The 24,555-nt window shown below is 60.5% G+C and overlaps 1 protein-coding gene and 1 long non-coding RNA gene across 8 annotated transcripts in view; one reads left to right on the top strand and one right to left on the bottom strand.

Moving 5' to 3' along the window:
- Positions 1-24,555, bottom strand: part of TOM1L2 (target of myb1 like 2 membrane trafficking protein) — an 87,824-nt gene that overhangs the window by 16,614 nt on the left and 46,655 nt on the right. For 4 of the 7 annotated variants that reach the window (XM_082373045.1, XM_082373046.1, XM_082373047.1 and 1 more), the window contains exons 2-8: positions 21,914-21,998; positions 15,801-15,879; positions 13,299-13,448; positions 9,211-9,345; positions 7,887-8,021; positions 6,147-6,263; positions 1,402-1,535 (exon numbers count right to left, since the gene is read on the bottom strand). In XM_082373045.1, coding sequence (XP_082229171.1) covers positions 1,402-1,535; positions 6,147-6,263; positions 7,887-8,021; positions 9,211-9,345; positions 13,299-13,448; positions 15,801-15,879; positions 21,914-21,998 — 835 coding nt within the window. The remainder of the gene's footprint in view (positions 1-1,401; positions 1,536-6,146; positions 6,264-7,886; positions 8,022-9,210; positions 9,346-13,298; positions 13,449-15,800; positions 15,880-21,913; positions 21,999-24,555) is intronic. The other 3 variants (XM_082373049.1, XM_082373050.1, XM_082373051.1) reach the window with 1 other exon arrangement.
- On the top strand, positions 5,084-7,342 carry LOC309618785. The gene is made up of 2 exons (XR_014238620.1): positions 5,084-5,177; positions 6,932-7,342. It is a non-coding gene; the product is annotated as an uncharacterized lncRNA (long non-coding RNA).

The raw sequence follows: 24,555 nt of genomic DNA, 5'->3' as shown, positions 1-24,555 counted from the left end.
CCCCCGCCCGGCCAAGGACAGACTCTCCTCTCCAGCACCCAGGTCGTTCTCTATCAGGTGGGGACCAGCATGGCAGCCCCAGACACCACAGGCTAAGAGGCCGCCAAGAGACCTTCTCCAGCTGGGGATTTGCTGAGACTCCCTGCTCCACGTCGGTCTCCCCGTGCGCTGGGGTCAGCACCTGGTGAGCAGGGACCCCCAGGGGGACAACCTGGTCAGGCCACCCGTGGGATGCAGTTTATCCTCAGTGGTTGACAAGGACAGCAATATTAACCCACCTGAGGTTCTCATGCGGGAGCACCTTCCCACGCCCTTGCTGACCATCAGTCTTATCAAAGGCTCTCTGGCCGGAAGGGCACCTCAGGGCTGCCGGCCCCGGACGTTGCCTCTGAATTGCTGTCACCCCGTGCCAGAAAGGGCTGAGATGGGTTTAACAGGTGAAAAGCTCAGCCTGTTTACAGTGGAGACCCTGGCACCGCAGGGCAGGAACCCGGGGCTCTGGCGCTGGGAGTTTAGGCCCCCGGCTCTGTTCCTGTGCTCCCATGGCACAGGGGGCCCCAGACGGCCCCACATTCCTCCTGTGGAGGGCTCGTCATCTGTCGGTTGGACACAGGGCCACCCACTGCTGCTGCCATGGTCGAGCTGAGACACAGCCCAGAGCTGTGGCAACCACAGCAAAATCCCCCTCTAAGGCCCAGATGCGAGCATCTGTCACCCGGACCCTACGTGATGCCAGGTCATCAGACCACGAGTCAGCAGCCCGGGGGCCCAGACATCATCCTTAGGAGCAGAAGCCTGGCCAGGCCAAGGCGCTTTCTGGGGCAGCCCCGTCAGAGCCATCGATGGGAACCCGCTCGCCACCCCCCTGCCTGCTGAACGCTGCCTGGATCACACACCTTTCTCCCTGAGGGATGGCTCTGGGAAGGCAAAAGAATATGCGCATTTGTTACCTCGAACCCGAAAATGATTTGGAAAAACAGAAAGGCGTGTCTCTCCCAGCACTCACACCTGCCTGCTTCCACGCTCCACACACGCTGGCGTTGGCAAAGGAAGGGAAAATCTCTTTTTTTAAAAATGGGAAAGAGGAAATCTTTTTTTCCCTGGTAGAGGTTTCTCCCCCTTAATCCTTTTCAGATTCAAAGGATCTTCAAAGGAGCAGGTGCAGGAGCGCAGGGTCCCCGAGCCCCATCCTCCCTCCTGGGCTGGGGTGACAGGGGCCAGCCCGAGGCTCGTGAAGGGCAGCGCCCGACTCTGCGGCACGTTCCTGCTGCTGGCTCCCAGGAGAACGAGAAGCACTTCCCCGTCCTGGGAACAGGTTGGCGTCTCCGAGGAGTATTTTCCGCCTCTACTCGGCACGTCACCCCCCCGCACCCCCACCAACCCCCCCGCGCCGGCTCCCACCTCTCGTATCGGAGGAAGACGTTGTTGAGGTCGTCGTTGACGTGCAGCAGCTCCTCGGTGACCTCCTCGTTGCACACGCGGGAGATGAGCTCCACGACGCGCTGCTGCATGGCGCGGCAGGTCCTGTGCAGCTCCTGGGGACACAGGTCTGGCTACCGCGGGTGCCCCTCGTTCACACTCTACTTGCTTTGCCAAGACGTGTGCCAGTTCGTAAAGCCACACGGGCCCAGGCTTGTCCACAAAGCCGGGCGTGTGCGGGAGGCCAGGTGGACCCCCGCCCCGCCCACCAGGCGGTGCCTCCTGATGGACAAACGTCCGAGCGCACACTCTGCTGTGTGCAGAGTACGGGTTTGCACAAACCGTCTGGGAAATCTAAAAACGTGACTCTCTGCAGTTGCTTGTTCTCTTCAACAGGCCGTGCCAGATGCCGCCCTATCACTTGGGGCAGGATGCCCCATCCTGTGTGTATCCTCATGCATCTCACCCGCCAAGGCTCCCTGCGCGCTATGAACACGCCCTGAGCCCGCACCGCCGCCCCAGACTGCCTAGAGCGCCCCGGGCTCCCCTTCACCTCCAGTAGGCGAAGACTGGCTCCCGACCACCCCAGACGGCGAAGCCCCCCCAGAGGAGGCTTCACGGAGGCGCCGCCAGCCCGAGGAGAACCAGCCCCTCAGCAGACTGCAGGGAGCGTCTCAAGCACCCGGCACACACGCCCGAAGCACCAGTAGCACCCGCGGGGAGAGGCCAGGGCTGGATTCAGTCTCCCCCCAGAGCCCAGCCCCTGCTGGGTGTGGTGGCCAAGGCAGCAGCAAGCAGCCCCGACCATCAGCTGTCTGGGGGTCCGGCGCCCTGGGCTCTGCTCTCCCAGGGTGGGACGGGGGTGCTGGGAAAAGGTGAAGCCCTGCCGATGGCGCTGGGCACCACCACGGCAGCCAGGGTGGCTCTGCTCTCATCTGTCCGGACACTGATGGGTCTCTGTAGAGTCTCGCTCATGGAGGAGGCGTTCCATCACTTTGCAGAACGTTTGGGAAGCGCTAGGTGGTTTCTGGGGCCTTGCCTGGAGGAGGGATGAGGCCCGAGGCCGTGCACTGGGGTCTGGCTCCCGTGGCCTTCAGCTGGGGCAGAGGGGGGCGGGACATCCCCCACCCGCTGGCAGGGCCTCGTGTGCTCTACGCCTGGGCTGGCACCCAGGGACCCGCCACGGAGCTTCGCCTAAACACGGCCCGGATCAGGGGTCTCCAGGGGTCTCTGCAGAGAGGAGGTTTCACCTTCTCCTTGCTTCAACCTTTTAAGTTACTGTCTTAAAAAAATTAAACAGGAAGAAACGAGAAGAGATTGCGCGGGAGAGGAGGACCAGAGCATGAAGATCTGTGCCACCACAGACACCCACTGGCTGCCTGCGGGCCCTCCACGCGGTCACCAGCAGGCAGACCCTACCTGCCTCCAAACCACCCGGACAGGCACCTTCTTCTGGTCCTGAGAACGGACAGCCAGGGCCTGCCCGGCTTGCCCTTCCCGCCTGGCAACAGCTGGGACAGGAACTTCCTAAACGCAGACGGTCTCAGTCTGGCCTCTGGGGTCTGGTTCTCAACAGAGGGGAGGGCGGCCGGTCACTGCTCTTGGTGCAAAAGCCCTCCGTCCACCAGAAGACTTCGTAAAATGTCCTTTTTCTGTCTAATTCGTCCCAATGCCTGTATCTTTTCTTCAAGGGACATTCTCCTCCCCACCTTGCAAAACAATCTTTTAATCATCTTTCTGGGTCTCCTCTGAACCCTCTCCAAGTTCTAAGGAGCAGGGAGTAAGGCCCTGAAGATCTGCTTTCTACAGCTGCAAAGGAGACAGGAGGGAGACAGAGTCTTTGTTGAAGAAAAAGGGGGAAATAATGAAGCTGAACACATAGAATAAACTAGATTTCTCTACAGAAAATGGTCCTGGCCCTCCTGGTTTTTGTTGAAATGAGAGGCAAGAAGCGAGAGGGGCTAAACCATCTGCTACTTGAAGACACAATGTGGGATGGGCCTCCTTCGTCAGCTGAGGGATGGCCGTGAAGGACGCCCATCCTGGGCGTCACTGGATTAATCACGCGTTATCACTAACTGCAGACAGAGCTGGAGAGGCTGATCTGGGGGCAGCGGGGGCACGGCCGCCGGCATCGGGAGCTTTAAAGATTCCCAAGGCCGGACTCCCAGGTGCAGCCAAGGGCATAAGCTCCAGCAGACAGAGATGCAGAGCCTCAGGACAGGGAAGACGCGGCTGGACAGCCCGTGAGGGAGGGAGACGGAGGCTGCAGGTTCCCCAGCGCTGCCCCCTGCTCAGAACCACCGGGACACCCGAGGGAGGGCGGTCGACAGCCTGCAAGCACGTTAGGACCTGCTACGCGAGGGAGGAACTTGTGTCTGCTCCAGCGGGTGGAGCAGACAGACCGGGGCTGCAGGCACGGTGTGGACGGGCTTCCATCAGCCGCTTCCCAACCGTCCCACGGGGAGAGATTACTCCAGGCTCCGAGTCACCCGGCTCATCAGCGGCCAGGCCCAGAGGTGAAGCCAGGGATCCCTAAGGCGCGGCTCTTCCTGCCCTGTCGTGCTGCTTCCCAAAGCCTATCCAGGTCATGTGTTTGGAGGCGGCCTGTTGCTGAGGATGTTCAGAAACAAGGCGGCACCAGGGATCAGCACAGGGTGGGGCTGGACAAGCCGCCTCCCAGGTCTCTCCCAGCCCAAAGAGGGAAGCTGCTGTGCTCCCTCTGGGGCCCCGCCCCCCCTCGCCCACCCTGCCCGAGTTCCTGCCACTCTGCGGGCCGTGGCTGAGGCCACACCTGCAAGTCCTGTGCGAAGCACAGAAAGCCATCCGGACGCAGCCGGCCAGGATGCTGGTCGGCCGCCGCAGTGGCGCGCCCTCCCACCGACACCTCCCGTTTCCCGCTTCCCATTTCCTCCCAGCAGTTCACACTGAAATCCGCAGTAGCTCCTGTGGGCGCGAACACTTGGGCTGGTGACAAATGCATTTATTTCCACTTTGAGCTCTGGGTAGCTTCTGCCCTGAGCATTCTGGCCACCTCCAGCTCGAGTGAAGGGTCCCGGGGCACAGTCTGATCCCATCCCTTTCCAAGCAGACCGTGGCGCTTTCCCACGTGCAGCCCCGACCCCTGGGAGACCCTGCCCGGCTGGCTCAAGGAGCGAGGCCAGCGGCCAGGACAGCCGTGTCTGCTCACAGACCTGACGGCTCCCGAGTCTCTCGTGCCGAAAGGACAGCCTCCCACTGGCACCCAGAACCATTCTCTCTGTTTGACGTATAAGATAGCAGCGAGGTCGGTAGGCTTGGAGTTGGAACCAGACAGAGGGAAGGGAAACGTCACGGGAAGCAACCTATTTTTGAAAACTGTGAGCTGACGCCAGGAGATCAGGTTCTGTTTGTCTTGGCTGATGGGCTTGTTTGAACACACACGCACATGCAGAGGTGTGTGCTGTCTGGTTGGCCCTGGCTGTCCGCAGGGCTGGCTTTGTTCTGCTACGCCTGCTACCAGGAGCTCAGCTCTGTCCACTGCAAACCCCTGTCAGCAAGAATTCTGGTGCTGACACAGCACAAAGCTGCCTCAAGAGGCCCCTCAGTTCCTGCACTGTTCCTGGACTGACCTCAGATTCCTGCGCCTTGGGTAACGCCTGGAAGAACCCCGCAGACCGCAGATGGAGGCCGACGCGGCACTGATGGCGCGCCTGCAGCTGGGCTGCTGCGGGCACTGGTCGCTCGGCGTCCAGAGCAGCCGGAGGGCCCGGGCCCAGGTAGGTAGGCTGCCCGCTGTGAGCTCCTCCAGAGCGGGGACCACAGCCCACACCTTGGGCAGGTCTCCCCCACCCCCACCCTCACCCCCTTAGGGGCCGGAAGAGGGCACGGCAAGCAGCTGCTTGGGACCAGGCCACCTGGGAAGCACGCCCTCCTGGAGGACAGCAGCCAGTGTGGCCCTCAGGGGACCAAGACCGGCCGCCCCAAGGGGCAGGCGTGGGAGGTGCTCCCCGCTGGCCCTCACATTTCACGGCGTCCTCTCCACCCTCCGGGGGGTGCTGCTTCTGCGGGCGGGGCCGCTGCCACTTCCCACCGATGCCAGAGTCTCTGAGATGGTGTCAGGAGAGCTGGGTGCCAGCTCTGGGCCTGGCGGACCTGGGGCAGGAACCCTGCAGGCCAGCTCTGCTCCTGGACCCCTTTCCACCTGGCTCCCAGACCTGCAGGTGGCCGGTGAGCCACAGAGCCTCCGGAGCCAGGACGTGGGCCACCCTGGCCGGGGACCCTCAGCTTCACCCCAGAAGTCTCAGAAGCGGCTCCCACGAGCAGGAACAGCTAGCGGTCCCTGCATGTTTGTGCCGTCATGTGGGGTGAACAAAGCGACACATAAAATCATACACCTGGTATCATCTCAACCCCATCTGAGATAAACATGGAAAAAACATCTGAAAGAAAATACATCAGAACACTGACACTGCTTATCTGCAGACGCTGGGGTTAAAGACAACTATTTTCTTCTTTGTACTTCCTTTTTCTTTCGATGGGCACGTATTTTGCAACTGGCATTTTACAATGAGGAAAAAACTTTTTTAAGGAGGATAAAGAAGAGAGCACCTGGGACTGGCCTCTGACCGCCTCCGGGATGCGTGGGCTGGACGCGGGCCTCCTCGGACTCGGTCCCTCTAGAGGACGGGCCCCGAACACCATCCCGCCCACCCACCCCCGTGTGTCCCTGGCCCGGAGGCCCTCACCTGCAGCAGCTCCAGATCGGACGAGTCCTCCTGCCCGGGGACCATCTCCGTTAGCATCTCGGACATGACCTTTGTGTTTCCCCGAACGACGTCCAGTTCGCTCCGCAGCCTGGCGATCTGTGGGGGCCGGGGGAGGCGCGGGGACGGGGTCAGTGAGCCTGCAGCAGGTGGACGCGGCCCGGCTCCGTCTGCGTCTGCGCACGGGGGCGCCGGCAGCTGGCAGCTGGGAGCCCCGGGATGCGGGGGCAGTGCCGGGTCGGAGCATGGGGAAGTGAGCCTCTCAGGCCCCGTTTCTGCTCCTTCACGTGGTGGAGAGTGTGGCCCCCAAGGCCCCTGCGGGTCTGGGGTCCTCGACTAGGAACCTCACAGTTGCAGGCTCTGGCCCGGAATTGAGGCTCCAAGCACAGCGGCCCCTGAGCCGTGCCTTCTTCACCCGCTCCCCATCCAGGGGTGCCTGTCCCAACTGCCAGCCCCACAGAGCTCCCCAGAGCCAGGACCCGGGCTGCCTCTCCCGCAGCAGGGACAGCTCTCTGAGCCTGTGTCCTCACCTGTGCAAAGGTGACCTCACAGGCCAGCCGTGGCCATCCAGGGGCACACCCCGCACTGCCCAGTTGGGTCTGCCTTCTCTCTTCACCGCATTCAGCCCCCTCTCGTCCTGCCCGTGTCCCCTCGCCCATCCCAGACCCTCCTTCCGACCGCTCCCGAGCTCCCCCCACACAGACGGCCAATCGGGAGGGTCTCGGTGGCCGTCCAACTGCAAACGCGTCCGCCTTCCCTCTTCCCAGGGCCGCCTGGGAGGCCTGGTGCCGGCTGTGGCGGGGGCCCAGGAGGGACAGAGCTAGTTTCAGCTGCGGCCTCCACCTCCTCCCCACTCCGGGGGTCCCAGGGGCCTTCATGCCGCTGCCCAGCCGGCCCATGACGCCCGGCGGGCAGGAGAGAAGGACCACCGCCCGGTCTACTGACAGGAGACCGAGGTTAAGCGACCCGGCTGAAGCCTCACCGGGAGCAGCGGACTGAGCCCAGGCCTGTCCGATCCCAGCCCCCCACCTGCCTGGCCGCCCCCTCCTCGGGGCCCCCAGAGCGGAAACGTGCACACACTCCGCTAACCGGACACAATCGCTTGAGCCCGCTGTTTAAATGAGGTTCCATAACATGACACTGTCACAAATAATAAATGAGAATTTAAAAAACAGAAACAGTGGATAGATTTTCTTTCAAGTCTGACCAATGCTCACTTTTTAACTAATGGAAATTCTATAGATTCGTCTAAAGACTCGTCTCCAGACTCCTCCAAAAGAATCCAGGTTGGCATTGAGGCAGCATTAGCTCCCCAGGAAATAACTCGGGGAGACTGGGCGTTGCTCGGGACGCAGCAGGACTTGGTCCTTCCTGCAGGCTCCGCCCTGGCCCAGGCTGCCTTCTCGCAGGATAAGTCTAAACCTCTCTGAGGGACACCCGAGGCCCTTCACAACTCCGCTCGCTCCGGTCCTGGGCTTTTGGCCTCACCTCCTGCTGTGATTCTCGCCAGCCCCGCCCCCGCCCCACCCACCTGCTGTGCCCCGAGCCCCCCACCTCCCACCTCGAGTGACCACCGCCCTCGACAGTGCGCCCTCAGGAGGGCCGGGCACTTGCACCCGTGTCGCCAACACCCCTCACAGGGCCCGTCTGGGGAGGCCTCCTCTGTCTCCTGGGAGACCGAGGGCAGCGGCCGGCGCCTGTGGCCCCAAAGCGTGCACGTACCTGCTCTGAATTGGCCGTGATGGGGCCCGCAGCGCTCAGAGCCGGGGCCTGCGGCGCCGAGGAGGAACCGCTGCTCGTCCTCGGCTGCGACTGGGACCTGGGCATGGCGGTGGCTGGGTCCACCTCCGGGACGCTCTGCACGGCAACGACAAAGCCTTCTGTCCGCCTGGGCCGCCTGGGCAGTGGCCTGGCACTGCCCCCGCCCCCCCCCCCCCACCTCTCCTCCCTCCACGAACCTCAGACACCGAGGCGGGCCAGAGAGGCAGCCCCCAGCGCAGCCTGTGAGGGCTCTGGCCACCCTCCCACCGTCAGGACCACCTCGGGATCGGAGGGGAGGGCTTGCTGGTAAGTTTTCTAATCAGGAACCCCCGTTTGGCACCAGAAGGTTACTTTTTGGCCTTTATAAGTGGACTAATATAAAGAGTAATGATGCAATTTACTGAACGTTCTTCGTAACTGCAGGAACCAGCACACTGCTCTGTGTCACAACTCGGAGAATAAAACAGGCTTGTTTACTCCACGAAGTGCAGCAAGTGGCTTGGAGGGATCACGTGAGAGAAACGCTAGGAAAGCCCAAGTCCTCGTGCTTCCCTCTGGGCCCCTCGTGGCCCCTTGAACGTGAGCTGTGCCCAGGCGGGAGGCCTGCACGGCACTGTCCCCCAGAGATGGACAAACGGGGCCGTGGCAGAGGGAGCTGGGGTGGGCGCCTCTCCCAGACCCTGAGCCTCCGGCTCTCCCGGGGCAGGAGAGGGCCTGGCTGCCCCCGAAGAGGAAGGACGGCGTTGCCTGGGCACCTTCCCTCCTGAAGCCGCCAGTATGTGGGAGCGCCCTCAGCGGGCCCTCCCGGGGCTTTGCATCCCAAGGCTGGCGGGAGTCGAGGGTAACCACTCACAGCCCAAAGTAAATTTTAGATCCATTTGACTTGTCCCGTTGAAAAACCCAGGAGCAGGGAACCCGCCAGCCCGTCGGCGTTGCCGATGTGGAGGTGGGGCTGCTCGGGCCGCCCTGGGGAGATGCGGTCCCCACACCAGACGCCTGGGCTCGGGAGAGCAGGTGCCGGGACCCTCCCAGGACGGCTCCACCCTAGCGGCCATCTCCATGACAGCGTCCGCACTGCTCCTTTGTCACCTTCTCCCACAGTCGGGGTGAAAACTGTGGGGGGGGGGGGTCCCTGAGCCACCAGCCACCAGCTGTCTCTCTCCCGCACCCGCTCGTTATCAACAAGAAACGCCCTGGAGCCCTAAGGAGGCTGAGGACGAGCTGAATAATTCAGAGGCTGTCTCTGCAACAGGCCCTCGGGGACGCGCCGGCCGCGGAGGCTCACCCGCTGGGGTGTGTGTATCGGGGACAGCGTGTCCAGGTCGGCCATGGGGAACTCCGTGCCCTTCCTCTTCAGCTCCTCGTACGCGTGCACGACGCCCGTGAGGTCAGGGCTGCTCCGGAAGGCGTCGGCCCACGCCTGGAGGGGAGGAGGGGGCCTGTTAGGGGCGCCGGGGCGCTCAGGGCTGCCGCCCAGCCACGCTGCTCCTTCCTGCCAGCGCCACCAGGCTGAGCACGAACGAGAGCAAAGCACAGCTCTCAGCCCAGCGTGGGGCACATCCTAGAGCGGAGACGGAGCAACCGCACCGAAGCACGGGGCTGAGCCCAGGAGATGTGCCCGGCAACGTGCGGCTGGAGAGGCCGCGCCCGCAGGACGCGCGGGGACAGCGGCGTGGCCCCCACGCTCCACGCGTGAAAGTCCAGGCTGAGCCTAGTAGGTCAGGGAGCCGGGGTCCACACTGCCCGGCCGCCCATCTGACGGGCGAGGTGACTGTGGCCAGGGCAGGAGCACCTGCGCTACTCACAGCGTCGGCAGACAGGCGCCCGTGTGGGACAGTCCGCTGGGAAGCTCGGCCACTAGGTTCCGTTACGTAAGACACAACACGGGGAGGAAGGAACACATATTTCAATAGGCTGTCGCTCGTCTCTGATTCAAGGAACGGTCAAAATTTATTTTTAAATTCTGTTCTTTGGAAGCTTTAGAAGGTATCAAAACAAGAAGTGCCTCCAAAGGGCACCCCCCCAAGAGGGGCCCAGAGGAGGAGGAAAGCCGTCCTGTCGGCAGCTCTGTCGCTGTCTCAGGGCCCAGCTGCTTGCCCCCATCTCTGACCAAGAGAGCAGTTTCCAAAAAGCCTCGTTCAGTTCGGCCGCTGCATCTCACTGACCACAAACCCTGCCGTGAGCCCGGCCTCCCGGGGCCCGCTCATCCAATCTGCACATGCAGGGACTTGTCCCCGCGTCAGGACAGCCCCTCGTGGTCACACCTCCTCCCGGACGCTGGTGGGGGGGCGCGTTTCACAGCCCGAGGGGAGGCGGGAAGAAGCAGGCGTGGCAGTCAGCTCCTCCTGGAGCCGCCTCCGGCCTTCGTTGCTGCGGGAGGACAACAGCTCCAGGGGAGCCCTTTTAACTTATGCCGCCTTCCACCCGCACCAGGTCTGACATAAGAAGACCACGACTGTTCTCTCCAGTCGGCGGACACTTCTTGGGCACCTGCCTAGCAGCTATCAGCAGGCCCCGTGGACGGCCCCGCAGGGGGTACGCATGCCCAGCTGACCAGTCAGGTCTCCTGCTCCAGGAGCCTGGCCCGGGGCCCTCGGAGGGCTGGGCTGCTCTGTGGGTAGAGGTGGGCCCTGGGTCGCACCCACATGCCAGCCCGGACCAGGGAGCAGGGAGAGCCTGCCTGCTGGGATGGCGCGGACACTCAGGAGAAGGTCTGTCCCCTCCCTGGCCGTCACCCCGGGGTTCTGGGGAGCCTGCCTTGCCATGACCGGCACTGCTCTTCGCCTAGGCAGCTGGGGTTGGCACCTGCTATTTAACCAACCAAGCAGTCCTGGCTAATCGCCCCCGTCCTGCGCGGGGCCCCTGTGCAGTCTGGGTGCGGGGCTGCTAGCAGAGTCTGTGTCCACGGCAGTGCTCTCTCCTGACCACGCCCCTGACGCCGGCTCCTTGGGGGGAAGCACAGGGCGGGAGATGCCGTGTGCCTCGGGCACCTTCCAGGCCGGTGCCCACACCTGTGCCCCCCACCCGCCGAGTCTCCCGGGACACAGAGAAGGCAGTCAGACAGCATTTGTCAAGTCAGAGCGAACGTGGCCTCACCGATGCGAAGCTTCCTGCTGCAGGGACAGGGGAGGATGGCCACGCAGGCGGCCAGCGGACTGAGGCGATGGTGACAGCGGAGGAGCCCCTCTAGACGGCTGGCCCCGCTGAGAATCACGACCCTGCCCCGGGGGCCGCGGCCTCGGGAGGTCTGCTTCCCCACGAGAAGCCAGGGAGCGGCAGGGCGGGTGCTGTCAGAGCAGAGGGCCTGTCCTGGGAGCTGCGGGTCAGCATCACAGCGCCCGCCTCTGCCCTATGCCTGGCCCCGCCCGCCCGTGCCCACGTGTCAGGGGTTGGAAGGCCCAGAGGGCGTTCCGATCTCCTTTCCCCTGGATCGCACACCAAAGGACGGGCTAAAACCTTATGCAGACGTGAGCCATTTGCTCCAGACCCCTCAAGTTTCGACCAAGTTTTAAATCATCCAATTTCAGATCAATAAACAATTGCTGATTTAAACAATGGGTTCCGCTCCCTGGACAAAAGGAGGCTGCTGTCCCATCCTGCTCGTGCTCCTGGGCTTCTCACTCACAGGGACAGGGTCTCGGGAGCTGCCCATCCACAGAATCTGCTGCAAGCCCGGCCGCCGGCTCCCTGCCACCTCCTGAGAACACGGCCCCCCCGGCCCCTCCCACCCCCCACCATCAGCTCCCCTCTTCAGTGGAAAGAAAGAGAATTTTTAGACTCTACTGTGGGGGGAGTGCGGGAGGCAGGGATGAGGTCCCTCCACCAGAACCATGTCCCTTCTGTCCCGGAACAACCCCAGGGAGGGGCTGAGGGTGGCGCAGAGTGGGGGGATGTCCCACAAAGGGGACGTCACGGGAGGCCCGCCCTCTGGATGGGCCCCCTCCTCCCGGGCCACCGGGAGCCCTGTCCCTTCCAGAAGGGCCTGCTGCATCTGGCACGCTGGCCTCTTGAAGGGCAGGGCCCCTTGAGCACACGAGCCCGAGGGGGTGTCTTTCCGTGCGGCCCGGGGAGGTGGGGCGGCAGGAGGGCAGCCAGAGGACACGGCTGCCTGGCTGAATGGAGGGATTAGGGGTGGAGGGGAGGGGGGAGGGGAGGGGGGAGGGGGGGAGGGGGGAGGGGGGAGGGGAGGGGGGAGGGGGGGGAGGGGGGAGGGGGGAGGGGAGGGGGGAGGGGGGGAGGGGGGAGGGGGGAGGGGAGGGGGGAGGGACGGGCATCCTGACTTCACAGCGGCCCAGACGGCGGCAAACGTGCACTGGAAACGCCAGCTCTGTGGGCCACCCTGGGACCACGATGCCTGGGGTCAGCCTTCTAGGAAGGCGTCAGAGGGACGGTGGGTGGGGAGCAAGGGGGCCGTGCAAACTCCAGCACCTGTGTCCCCACAGGCACGGGAGACTTCGGAAAAGCTGCAGCCCTTGCCCTCCCAGGGGATCATCAGACCGTAACTTTTCATTTTAAAAGCATATTCAACATGGAAATAACATCACCTTCTTTCCAAGACTGGTTTAAAAAGGCCGACGGGACGCAAAACCTCTGTGCACCCGTCAGACGGGCTACGAGGAAGATGACGGCGAGGACGTGGGACACTAGGACACCTGCTGCTGGCGGGGGGGGGGGCCGCTGGCGGGGGGGCGCTGCGTGGGAGCAGCCTGGAGGCGGCTCCTCCAGCCCCAGCCGAGCCTTCGGAGGAGGTGGCCCCGGCCGACACCCTGACTGCACCCTCCCGAGAACCGCCCAGCTAAGCTGTTCCTGAACCCCTGGTCCACACAAATTAGGAGGTAATAAACGTCTGTTGCTCTAAGCTGCTAAGTCTGGGGTAATTTGTTACAGGACAGTGAATAACGAACACGTCCCAAAGTGTCACCTGTGCTCTCGATACTCCAGGCCTTTGCACACACTGCTCTCTACCTGCCACGCCCCTTGCACTCTGACCATTCCACCCAGCTTGTCACCCCTCAGGGTTCAACAGAATTGTCACGTCCTCAGTGAATCCTGAACACCATCCCCACGACCCCAGAGTTGGCCCCGCCCTGTGGCACGTGGCCCCGGCACGTGGCTCCGTTAGGCTCCAGGCCTGTCCCCCATAGGCAGCTGAGGGCCAGGCACCCGGACACAGCCAGAGACGGCCAGGAGAGCCACCGCTGAGGGTGTCATCTCAGCGGGATGAGGGTAAAAAACAAGTGTTTCTCAACAAATATTTAAACCCAGAAGCAACCATTCTTTCCTCCAAATGATGGGGAAGCGTGAGGACTTGCTGATGGGAGGCCCCATCTTCCTCTCTCCCCACGGACCAGCCTAGGGGAGCCGCCGACCCACCTGGATGAGAGCCAGCACCTTGTCCTGCACGATGGTCGGGGGGTTGCTCTTGGGAGAGATGATTTTGACCAGGACGCCGTCGATGAAATCCCGGTTGGCCACGAGGACGTGGAAGCGGTGGCCACAGTTCTTCACGCACGTCTCCAGCACCTGATGCGGGCGGGATGGAAACAGAGGTCACCCCCAGGGGCCAAGGAGACGCTGCCCACGCTCCCCACTGCCGACCATCCTGCCGACGGGCTCCTCCAGAGGCAATCCGGCAGCACACAGGTGGCCCCTTGCTGGCTGGGGTCTCTGGGCCTGCACAGCAGTCGGGCGGCACCGGATCCACACGAGAAGGGTACTGGGGTCTCAGCGGGGTCAAAACGACCAAGCATCCCTGGAAACGAGCCTCTGGGTTGGTGGCGACAGCCCGTGGACGCAGGCCCTCCCGGGCGGAGGCCACTGGAGCAACCTGCACTGATGGTGAGTTACTGGACCTGGTCGTGAGGAGGGGAATGCCCCACATGGCCGCACAACCCTGCTTCCACAACTGAGACCGGCAGTGACCCGGGTCTCCCACCCCCATACGCGGTTTGTGGCCTTGGCCACATTCGAATCAACTCTGCCCCTCCTTCCTCGTCCGGAAAAATAAGTTACACAGGCCTCGGCCACTAGAAAAGCATAGCGCTTGTGGGTTCTGACCAATGGCCAGCGCGGGCTTGAATCTCAGGTCCACTTTCAGGGCCAGTCTGTCTGAGCTCAGCTTCCCCACCTGCAAAGTGGGCGCGAGTGCCCCGCTGCAGGACGGGACTGCCTCCATGGAAGGACGTCACCAGCATCAGGGGACACTGCTGGCCACCTTGCTTGTCCTCATTCGCCTAAACTAACTGACCACTGGTGACCCCAGGCAGCCACTCTCCGGGGCTAGGGTCGGACAACGGGGCTTTCCCTGGACAAAGCTCGGTCACGGAGAAAGTTCCTAACAGTGATGTTAGGACGCGACTGCATGGCTGACCCAGGGGAGACCCTTTCACGTCGTACGTAATTTCACTCCATCCTCACAACTCATTCACCCTTTTTAAGTGGAGGCTGTTACCCCTTTTTTTTTCAGAGTTAAAAGGCTTAGAAGGTGAAGAAAGGGGTGTAGGTACAAATTGCTGGTCAGGCCAGAAGCAGGACGGGACCCCCTGCAGCCTCCTCTAAGCCTCCGCCCGCCCTGAGGCGCAGGGCCACCCTCCTCCAAGATCACTGAGTGCCTCAGACGACAGGCAACCTCTGCCACGCTCTCGTTCCCTCATTCGGTCCTTAAAATGCCCTGGACAAAGGCAGTGGGGCCGCCCGGCAGAGCAGGAGCTGTGGAAGAGCCCCCCGGCTGGCAAGCCCGCTGCAGCCTGCTCTGCCAAAAAGGCAAATCTGTCGCCGTGGGTTGTTGGGCCTGAAGCACGGTGGGAATTTTCCTGAATGCAGCTAAGGCCCGCGGAGTAGGCAAACGGCGCCTCCAAGCAATCAGAACCACACTAATGCCTGAGCAGGAAGCCCCAGACCTCTGACCAACTCCCCTTGGTGGGGGCAGATATGAAGTTAAAAGGCCCTCAGGAAGCAGGAGGACTGTGATGGATGAACAGGGTTAAGTTCAAGGACAAGACAGAGAAGCCACAAGAGCAGACGTGAGCCCGGGCAGTGTGTGCCAGGCTGGGCCTCCAGCGGACGAAAAATGGGTCTGCACCTTTCACAAATCTCCCAAAGGCATCACAGGATTTGCAGCAAAGGCCTGACCACATCAAAATAAATAAATACTTAGGAATAAATCTAACCAAGGAGGTGACCTGTTACAGTTTCTATTAGAGGAACATGTCGTGGCCTGGTTTTTGCCACATTTGAAAAAAATGTTAGATTTCAAGACAGAAATAACACCTGAAGTTGTCCCTTTTAATTTTCTGACATCTGAAAGATGGGCAAAAATCTGGTCTGTCCCTTCCTGAAAGGAGTCACTTGCTGACTTTCCCTAGACCCTCTGCGGCGATATTCAGTTTTTATCCCATGATCCAGTCAGCACCTCACTAGCTGTGAAGTCTGGGCAAACCTCTGGCCTCTGGGCCTCTCCGAGCCTCAGTTTCTGCATCCGTAAAAGCGGATGATGAAACGTATTTGGGAAGGTTTCTGGAAGCATTTGAGTTAACATCTGAAGAGCTAGCCTAGTCTCGGGCAGGTGCTCGGTGGAAGTCGGCACTTTTACAAGGAGGAAGCTGAGCCCTAGAGAAGCAGCTGGCCTCAGTGCCTCACAGCAGGCTGCTGGCCACCGGGGACCCACGCCCAGGCCTGTGGCTTCTCTGCTCTGGGCTTCCGCACCGGACAACACTGCCCGTGCCGCGTCCCTGCTGGCTCACCGTCTCAGAGGGTGGGAACACTGGGGCGGCAGCAGGAGGCACAGCTACCCCTAGCAGAGCTCACTCCAGGCTGTCCCCCAGCTGCGGCTCCCGGACGCTCTCCCGCCCCGGGGGAGGGCCGGGGGGCACTCACCGTCAGCGCCAGCATCACCTCTCGGTAGTTCCGGTTCCCGTTGAGCCGCTTCTTCAGGGCTCGAATGGCATCCTTTGGCCTGGAGAATAGACATATGCAGATGCTGCCAATCCCACCGGGGCCCCAGCCTACAGAGTCAGGGCCACTCGTGCCAACTAGCATGTACACGAGGTTACTTGCTACCACCTGTTTGTAAATGTGAAAGACTGGAAACAAACGAAATGTCCATCAGTGTGAATCAGGTTGAATTGAATTGTGTTTATCCATACAACGGAGTACTATGCAGCTGCACAGAAGAATAAAGACACTCTTAACGCACCAAAGATACAGACTAGCGTCGTCTGCAGAGCAGGGCAGAGGGGACGCAGCCATGTGAGTTACAAGAGGACAAGGAATGCCCAGCGCACACATCTTTGCCAGGAGGGGACCCTGGAGGGAGCCGCCCTGGGGAGGGCGCCAGGGCTGAGGAGGAGGGGCTGTTCCCCAGGTCGCAGGCTGCAGCCCTCTTGAATTCCACATCACGTGCGAGTATGATTTACCCAGAACAATAACCAGCCTGCCGCTGGTGGGTTCACTGAAGGGAACTCGCCAGAGAAACACAGGCGAGAACGGCCAGGTCCCTGTGCAGACCTGGATGTCCAGGTTCTAGGCTCTGCGGAACTCCTTTTTCCCTGAGAAAACTGAAGTCAGTCTGCTCAAAACCCTGGGAGTTGTGTGTTTTAGGTACCAGATCTGAGCCCGCTTCCGGGGGCCCTGTAGGCAGAGCTGCAGGGGCCTCCAGCTGACAACAGCTCCGTCACGCCGGCTGTCTGCTCCCAGCACACACGCCTCCTGAAACCACAGCCACGCTGGGAGGCGGGTCTCCAGCCAGCCCCTGAGGTCATCTCCTAGGCGCAGTGCCCGTGTCTAAGGGTCCCCAGGCGCCCATGGCCCGCTCTGGGGAACCCCACCCTCTGCTATCACAAGTGGGCTCCTGCCGCCCACCCATCAGCAGGCCAGCATAATCTGGGTCTTTCCTAAAGTGAAGGTTCATAAATTGGGGCCTCCTATTCCAACAGTTTGGAAATACAATCTATTTACCAGGACTTCCCTGGTGGCACAGTGGTTAAGATTCCGCCTGCCAATGCAGGGGACACAGGTTCGAGCTCTGGTCTGGGAAGATCCCACATGCCGTGGAGCAACTAAGCCCGTGCGCCACAACTATTGAGCCTGCGCTCTAGAGCCCGCGAGCCACAACTACTGAGCCTGCACTCTAGAGCCCATGCTTCACAACAAGAGAAGTCACCGCAATGAGAAGCCCGCGCACCGCAAAGAAGAGTAGCCCCCGCCTGCCGCGACTAGAGAAAGCCTGCAAGCAGAAAACAAAGGCAAAAAAAAAAAAAATCCTCTCAAGAAGTGCGTGAGGGAGCTGGGGAAGGAGAGGGGAGCAGCTCTGCCAATCAGCCCAATTTCAACAGAAACACACAGAAGCAAGGCGAGGCTTCTAGAAGGAATAAACAGACCCGAGTCACCTGAAGCATGGCTTCCCTGCGGGACTTCTCGGCTCCCTGGGGAGGGGTCCCTGCCAGGTGTGTTTGCAGTGTGGCTGCAGTTCCCAAACGGGGGTGCTGATTTCTGCAAACACGGGACTTGACAGGCTCTCGGCTTCGAGGACTTTGTGGCCTGGGGCTGGTGAAGGTCAGCAGCCGCCGGCCAGGAGCGGGGACTGATTTCCTCTGTCTCAAAGGCCCCGCCGAGCACGCTCTATCCCTCCTCTTGAACTCCACGGGGCACTACATGGGAAGAGCCTCCCAGGGCTCTGCTCACTCGTGACTCACGGAGCTCCCTGGTTGGGGGGCGGCGTGCGGTGGCGGGAAATCAGAGAGGCCGCAGGCTCCCGGATTAGAGAGAAAGTGAAAATCCATCGGGGAAGTGCTGCTTGAGAGGCACTGGGGAGCACCAAAGCGAGTATTTCTCTCTCTCCCCCGGGAAGCAGCCTCGGAGACAGAATCAAAGTCCTGTCAGAGGACCCGCACAGCAGCCGATCAGACGCAGAGCAGGAAACTGGGAGAGGGGAGTGGGGTGCTGGAGCCCAGCAGAGCAGGAAAGGGCCCCAAGCATGGGGAGAGGTCGGGGCCGCGGGAGCTGGACCCCAGACCCAGAAGAGACCTTCTCTCTGGTCATCCTGAGCCCACCTTGTCCTTCGGCTCCAGAACTGCCACCTCTGAGCTGCTTCCCACTTACACCCCAGGCGGGCGCTGCTGCGCCCCGCCCACCCTGGACACCTCCTCTCCTCCCGGCCGCCCCCTCCCAGCTGTTCCCTTGCTCCGCTGCATTTATCCGGGGCTACCCCAGTTTAGAGGCTGGGGCACAAAGAGTCCATGAGCTGGGGAAGGTCCAAGATGGTCATGAAAACGACCAGGTCAGGGGATCTTCACCAGAGCCACATGTCAGAATTGCCTGAAGGGCATTTACCTAATCCACGTGCCTGCTGCACCTAACTAGGCAGGTCTGGGTGAGGCCCGGTAAACAGGGTCTACAACATCCCGGGGAGGTTATCTAGCCAGGGCACTGCTGCCTAGTGACCAAGGGTCCAGGGCACGAGGGGCAGCCATGCAAGGCCCCAGGCCGGAGGTGACCCCAGCCTGGGCGTTAGGGCGAGCCCAGGGAGGGGCCTGCAGGACAGCTCACCAAATCGGCGCCCAGCAGGACCGTCTCCCAGAGGTGGGCTCCGAATAAATAAAGGAAGCGCAGACAGAGCTCCCGTGCTGGAGCCTTAGCCCCTCCTCATTAAAATGGTCTGGCCCTGCCCTGTTGGGCTGGAGGGCGCTGCCTGAGCTGGTGTGGGCCGGGCACAGGGCGGGGCAGTGAAGCCACGAGCAAGCCACTGCCGGGGCCCACTTTATACCCGAGTGGACCGAGACGGGAGGGGAACCCACCCAGGGTCACCCAGGCCCCTGGTCCCTCTCTCCTGCCCTGCCATCCACCCACCTTGCCCGCTGACCCCTGGGCGGCTGCTGGACCCCACCTGGATGCCCCTCCCCAGGAGCCTGGCACTGGCCTCCCTCGTGGAGCCAATGTCGCCCTGGGTCACGACCCCCTTCGTCCTCAGGCCGTGAGTCCCCAGGGACTTTGCCCACTTATTCTCTTACCTCATGAATGTGTCCAGGTGGTGGGGACGTGGCTGTAAGGAAGACAGATGCCTGCCTCAGGGAGCTCGGGGCCCGGGGCTTTGGGGGCGAGGCAGACACTCCCTCCCACACACATCAAAACACGCGAGTTTGAGCTGTGATGAGCCCAAGTACAATACGGGCTGTGAGGGGATCACACAAGGGGGGCTTATCCGCGGGGCGTCGGGACAGGGAGAGGGCAGGCTTCCTCTCATTCAGGAAGAGGCCGACAGCAGAGGCCAGGACCCTCCCTCAACAAGGCAGGGGGAGGGGCTGGGCTCCAGCCCCCATGGGACGAGGACGCTCCGTTCCGACACGTGTGCATGTCCCCGCGCTTCCTGGGGACCCGCAAGCTGGGCATGAGTGGGAGGTTCACGGAACCAAAAGACCAGCGGGGCCAGAGAGACGCCAGGAAGGTCCATGGGTGAGGGAGGAGCTCGGTGTGGCAGACGGAGGGGCGGGCGACATGGGCAAAGGGAGCTGGAGCGCCCAGCCCGGCGGGTGACCCGGAGGAAAGCTCAGCTGGCCGGCCTGAGCCACCTTCCGGCCTCTGGTCCAGACGCCCCCCACCCCCAGACGCCCCCCCACCCCAGCCGCACTTCCCACTTCCTCCCCTCTGCACCCACGGCCTCGGCTGCCCGTCCAGCACCCACCTCGGCCTCCAGAGGCCGCGCCCCACCCGTGGGCTCAATAAACGTGGACAGCTGGACCCACGAGCGTCTGAGGGGCCGGGGGCGGGGCGGGCAGGAAGGAGCCTGGGGGCTGCGGGGTTAAAATGCCTTCTCCCCAACACATCCCGTCTCCTGCCAGGACTGAGCTGGCTGGTCGCCCGCAGCTCCCCTCCCAGAGGGCTCCCAACCTGCTGCCCCCAGGGCGGCCAAGCCCTCCACCCCTCCCGCCAGCGTTGCTTCGGAAGGGCTTGAACCTTAGCTGAACCTCCGACCCGGCCTGCTGGGCCTCGGGATGCAGCTGCCCCGAACCTTGGATTATCTATCCTGTCTCTCCTCTCAAGTCCACAGTGCAAATTCCACTGGCTCCGCCTTCAGAAATGCTCAGACTCTCATGGCTTCTCACCCCCTCTACTGCCACCCCGGTCGAAGCTGCCATCGCTTCACACCAGGGTGATCGTGACAGCCCCAGCCCGGCCGTCCTGGGCACGGCAGCCAGCGTGGTCCCTAAAATGAACCTCAGGGACTTCCCTGGTGGTCCAGTGGCTAAGACTCCATGCTCCCAATGCAGGGGACCCAGGTTCAATCCCTGGTCAGGGAACTAGATCCTGCATGCTGCAACTAAGAGTCCACATGCTGCAGCTAAAGATCCCGAGTGCTGCAATTAAGAGCTGGCGGAGGGCTTCCCTGGTGGCGCAGTGGTTGAGAATCTGCCTGCTAATGCAGGGGACACGAGTTCGAGCCCTGGTCTGGGAAGATCCCACAAGCCGCAGAGCAGCTGGGCCCGTGAGCCACAATTACTGAGCCTGCGCATCTGGAGCCTGTGCTCCGCAACAAGAGAGGCCGCGATAGTGAGAGGCTCGCGCACTGCGATGAAGAATGGCCCCCGCTTGCCACAACTAGAGAAAGCCCTCGCACAGAAATGAAGACCCAACACAGCCATAAATAAATAAATAAATAAATTAATTAATTAAAAAAAAAAAAAAAGACCTGGAGGAGCCAGATAAATCAAAACAAAAAAAAACTATAAAAAAAATAAAATGGGGACTTCCCTAGTGGTCCAGTGGTACAGAATCCGCCCTACAATGCAGGGGACGTGGGTTCGATCCCTGGTCAGGGAGCTAAGATCCCACATGCCGCGGGGCAACCAAGCCCGCCGCCTCAACTAGAGCCCGAGTGCCACAAACTACAGAGCCCACACCACAACTACAGGAGAGAAAACCCGCGTGTCACAACTAGAGAGAAGCCCACACACCACAAGGAAATATCCTGCATGCCTCAATTGAGACTTGATGCAGCCAAAAATAAATTAAATAAATAAATAAATCATAAATAAACCTTTAAAAATAAATAAATAAGATGAAACTCAGACCAAGTGGAAGCCAGGGTCCCTGCCTGGATCCCGGCCCCGCTGCTGTCCCTCAAACACGACAGACCCCCTCTGTCCTGGGACCGTGCGCTGGGAAGCCCTTCCCTGGCCTGGGCCTCACACCTCCGCCCCTCGAGCCACCTGGGCCAGGCCCTCCTGGGTGGCTTGTTCACAAGCACTCACGCCCAGCTCTTCCTCCCCGCCGTGTCACCAGCTGAGCAGGGTGCGTGGTAACTGTCCTGCTCATGGCGCAGGGGAGGGACTCCGTCTCTCCCGTCCCTGCTGTGCCCTCAGTACTCGCTCTGGGACCCGGCACGAGGTGGTCACTCAGGACATGTTTGTTGAATGAAGCAGGGCCAACCGTCAGTGGCTGGTCCCCAGCCTCCACGTGGCAAGGCCAGTAAGGGCAGCGCCAAGGCCAGGGCTGCCCAGGTCTGGAGATGGTTTAAGAGGGTGTGGCTACCGTAAATTCCATTTTTATGGTGTGGACAGAGGGCCACACACCGACTAATTTGGAAGCAGTACACGTGGAATGCACCTGTGATGCAGAAGAGGACGTAAATACAGCAGCAAGAACAGGCCCAGCAGCGCAGGGGTGGGGGGGCCTGGGCCTCGCAAGTCTTCCCCGCGCCCCGCCTTCCACTACACACCCCGGGGGCTTCTCCCTCCTGGGGCTCCAGCCAGTCCCCAGGGCTGCGGAGGGCAGGAGGTGGGGATCGGGCTGCAAGGGACCCGGAAGCCGAGCAACGTCATTCCCCTTGTGATTGAAAGAGGCGGTCACTGCTCTGACTCTGAGTGGGCGGGGGGGCGGTGGACGGAGGGGTGAGGGAAAGAGGAGCACCACTTGTCAGATGTCAGGGCAACAGGCTGGACACAGACTGACTCGAGTGGCCCGCCACCCGCCTGCCCCGGGCGGGGGACACGCACCCTTCCTCCGTCTCGTTGATGATGTCGCAGATCTCCATGTTCAACGTCCAGTCCTCGCTCTGTAGGGAGCCGTCTGTAGCCTTTTCTGCAAATTCAGAAAGAAAACTGGCTTACACTTCTCCTGGAATAAGGACCCCGGCAGGAAAGAGGAGGGACCCGGACCCACCCCACTCTCCCACCAAGCAGACGGGCTGAGCCGACAGCAGCTCTGGGTGCTGCTCCCACGAGAATACCTGGGAGGGGGGCCGAGGGCTGACTCTAACGCTGCCCTTCATTCACCAAACTCCCATGAGCTAGAACTCTTACAAGAAAACGCAGGGGAAAGGCTTCATGACATCGGGTGTGGCAATGATTTCACTCATGGATGTGACACCAAAAGCACAGGCAACAGAAGAAAAAACAGATAAACTGGACTGCACAAAGATTTAAAACTTTCTGTGCATTAAAGGACACAATCAACAGAGTAAAAACGGAGTGACCTACGGAACGTTAGGAAATATTTGCGAATCTGAGAAGGAGTTAGTATCCTTTAGAATAAATAAAGAAGACCTGAACAGACATTTCTCCAAAAAAGATATACAAATGGCCAAAAAGTCCATGAAAAAAGAAGGGTTAAATATCACTAGTCATTAGGGAAATGCAAATCAAAACAACAATGAGATACCACCTCACACCCACTAGGATGGCTGCTATCAAAAAACACAGAAAATAGGGACTCCTCTGGTGGTCCAGTGGGTAAGACTCTGCGCTCCCAGTGCAGGGGGCCCAGGTTCCATCCCTGGTGGGGGAACTAGATCCCACATGCGTGACACAACTAAGAAGCCCACATGCCGCAACTAAAAGATCCCTCGTGCCACAACGAAGATCCAGTGCAGCCATAAATAAATAAATAAAATATATATTTTAAAAACCCAGAAAATAACAAGTGCTGGAGAGGATGTGGAGAAACTGCTTGTGCACTGTTGGTGGGAATGGAAAATGATATAGCCCTTATAAGAAATACGGCAGGTCCTCAAATTATCAAAAAGAGAACTACCATATGATGCAGAAATTCCACTTTTGGGTATACACCCAAAAGAGTTGAAAGTAGGATCTCAAAGAGATATTTTCACACTCATGTTCACAGCAGCATTATTCACAATAGCCAGGAAGCAACCCAGGTGTCCAGCCACAGATGATGGATAAACAAAATGTGGTAAGTTCACAAAATGGAATATTATTCAGCCTTAAAAAGGAAGGAAATTCTGACACCTGCTCCAACATGAATAGAACCTCAAGGATATTATGCTGAGTGAAATAAGCCAGACACAAGAAGATAAATACTGTATGATTCCACTTATTTAAGCTTCCTAAAGTAGTCAAATTCATAGAGAGAAAGTAGAATGGTGGGTGCCAGAGGCTGGAGGCAGGAGGTGGTGAGTTGCTGTTGAATGGGGACAGAGCTTCAGTTTTGCAAGACGAAAAAGGTCTAGAGAGTGGTTGCACGACAGTGTGAATGTATTTAACACTTAAAAATGGTGAAGATGGCCAATTTTGTTATGTGTGTTTTAACACAATTAAAAATTAAAAAAAAAAAAAAATCCCCCTAAGGTAGGCATGATTCTCTCCCACATTTAGAAAGAAGGAAGTGAGGCTCAGAGGTGGGGTCCTTGGCCGGGATCACATAGCTGAGTTGGTGGCACTGACATGCGGTCTCAGGTCTGTCTGTCTCTAACACCTAGGCATTTGCTGATATGGCCTCAGCAGTTAGCACAGGCGAGTTTGGACCCAACGTTGGGATCTTAACTGAATTCCAAGCCTGCCCCATCCTAACTACACAATTCTCGAGAGGGAGACCATCACCACCCTTTCAACAACAGCTTCAAACAACCCGCACTTCCACTGACGCTCCATAAAAACCCCACGACCTCTGTACGTGTTGGAAGTGGCCTTGTTTTACTGGAGGCAGCTGCGGAGAAGGGACGCTCGTTTTGTACACAACACCCTGGAACTCACACGCCCAAACGAAGGCTGTCCTTACAAGCGGTGAGCACACACTCCAAACAGCCACTGCTGCAAACATCTGTGCGACAGCCTTCAGTCTGCGTGGAAAACGCCTCACTGCTTTAATTTTTACCAAAAAGGCTATATCCCCAACCTTTTCACCCCCTTTATTCGTCACCCTGGTCACCCAAAGACTCCCTACCCGCGAAGGAGCGAACCCGCCCCCAAGCGGTGAGAGTCGCCCCTGAGGAGCCGGTGCGTGCGGTGGGCTGGGCGGGGGATGGGGTCTCAACCACCAGAGCCCACGGTGCCGCCTGGCAGGAGCATTTGATCGGGGAGAGCAGGGGCAGGCACGCAGGAGGAACGGCCAAAGCACCGTCCAGTCTAGAGAAGGGAAGACCGAGGGCGGAGGCTGCTCGAGGTGAGGGCAGCACGAGGCAGCGTCGGGACGACCCTTGCCCCCCGCTCGCTGGGCCACTCGGCTCTCTGAAGGGCCCTCCCCTTCAAGATGTCCACGCCCAGAGGAGGGGACTCCCCCTGGGGTCACACAGCAGGGCTGTCTGCGGCCACAAACCCAGCGGCCTCTTAATAAAGCCGCCCTGCCTGCGATCCTTCGGAGCCAGCGAAGGGACAGGCCAGCTGGCCAAGGGGCCGCCCTC

The sequence above is a fragment of the Balaenoptera borealis genome (assembly GCF_965194805.1).
Source record: "Balaenoptera borealis genome assembly, chromosome: 20".
Classification (NCBI taxonomy): domain Eukaryota; kingdom Metazoa; phylum Chordata; class Mammalia; order Artiodactyla; family Balaenopteridae; genus Balaenoptera; species Balaenoptera borealis.
The sequence above is the reverse complement of the archived record's forward strand: the minus strand, read 5'-3'. Positions and strand labels throughout refer to the sequence as shown.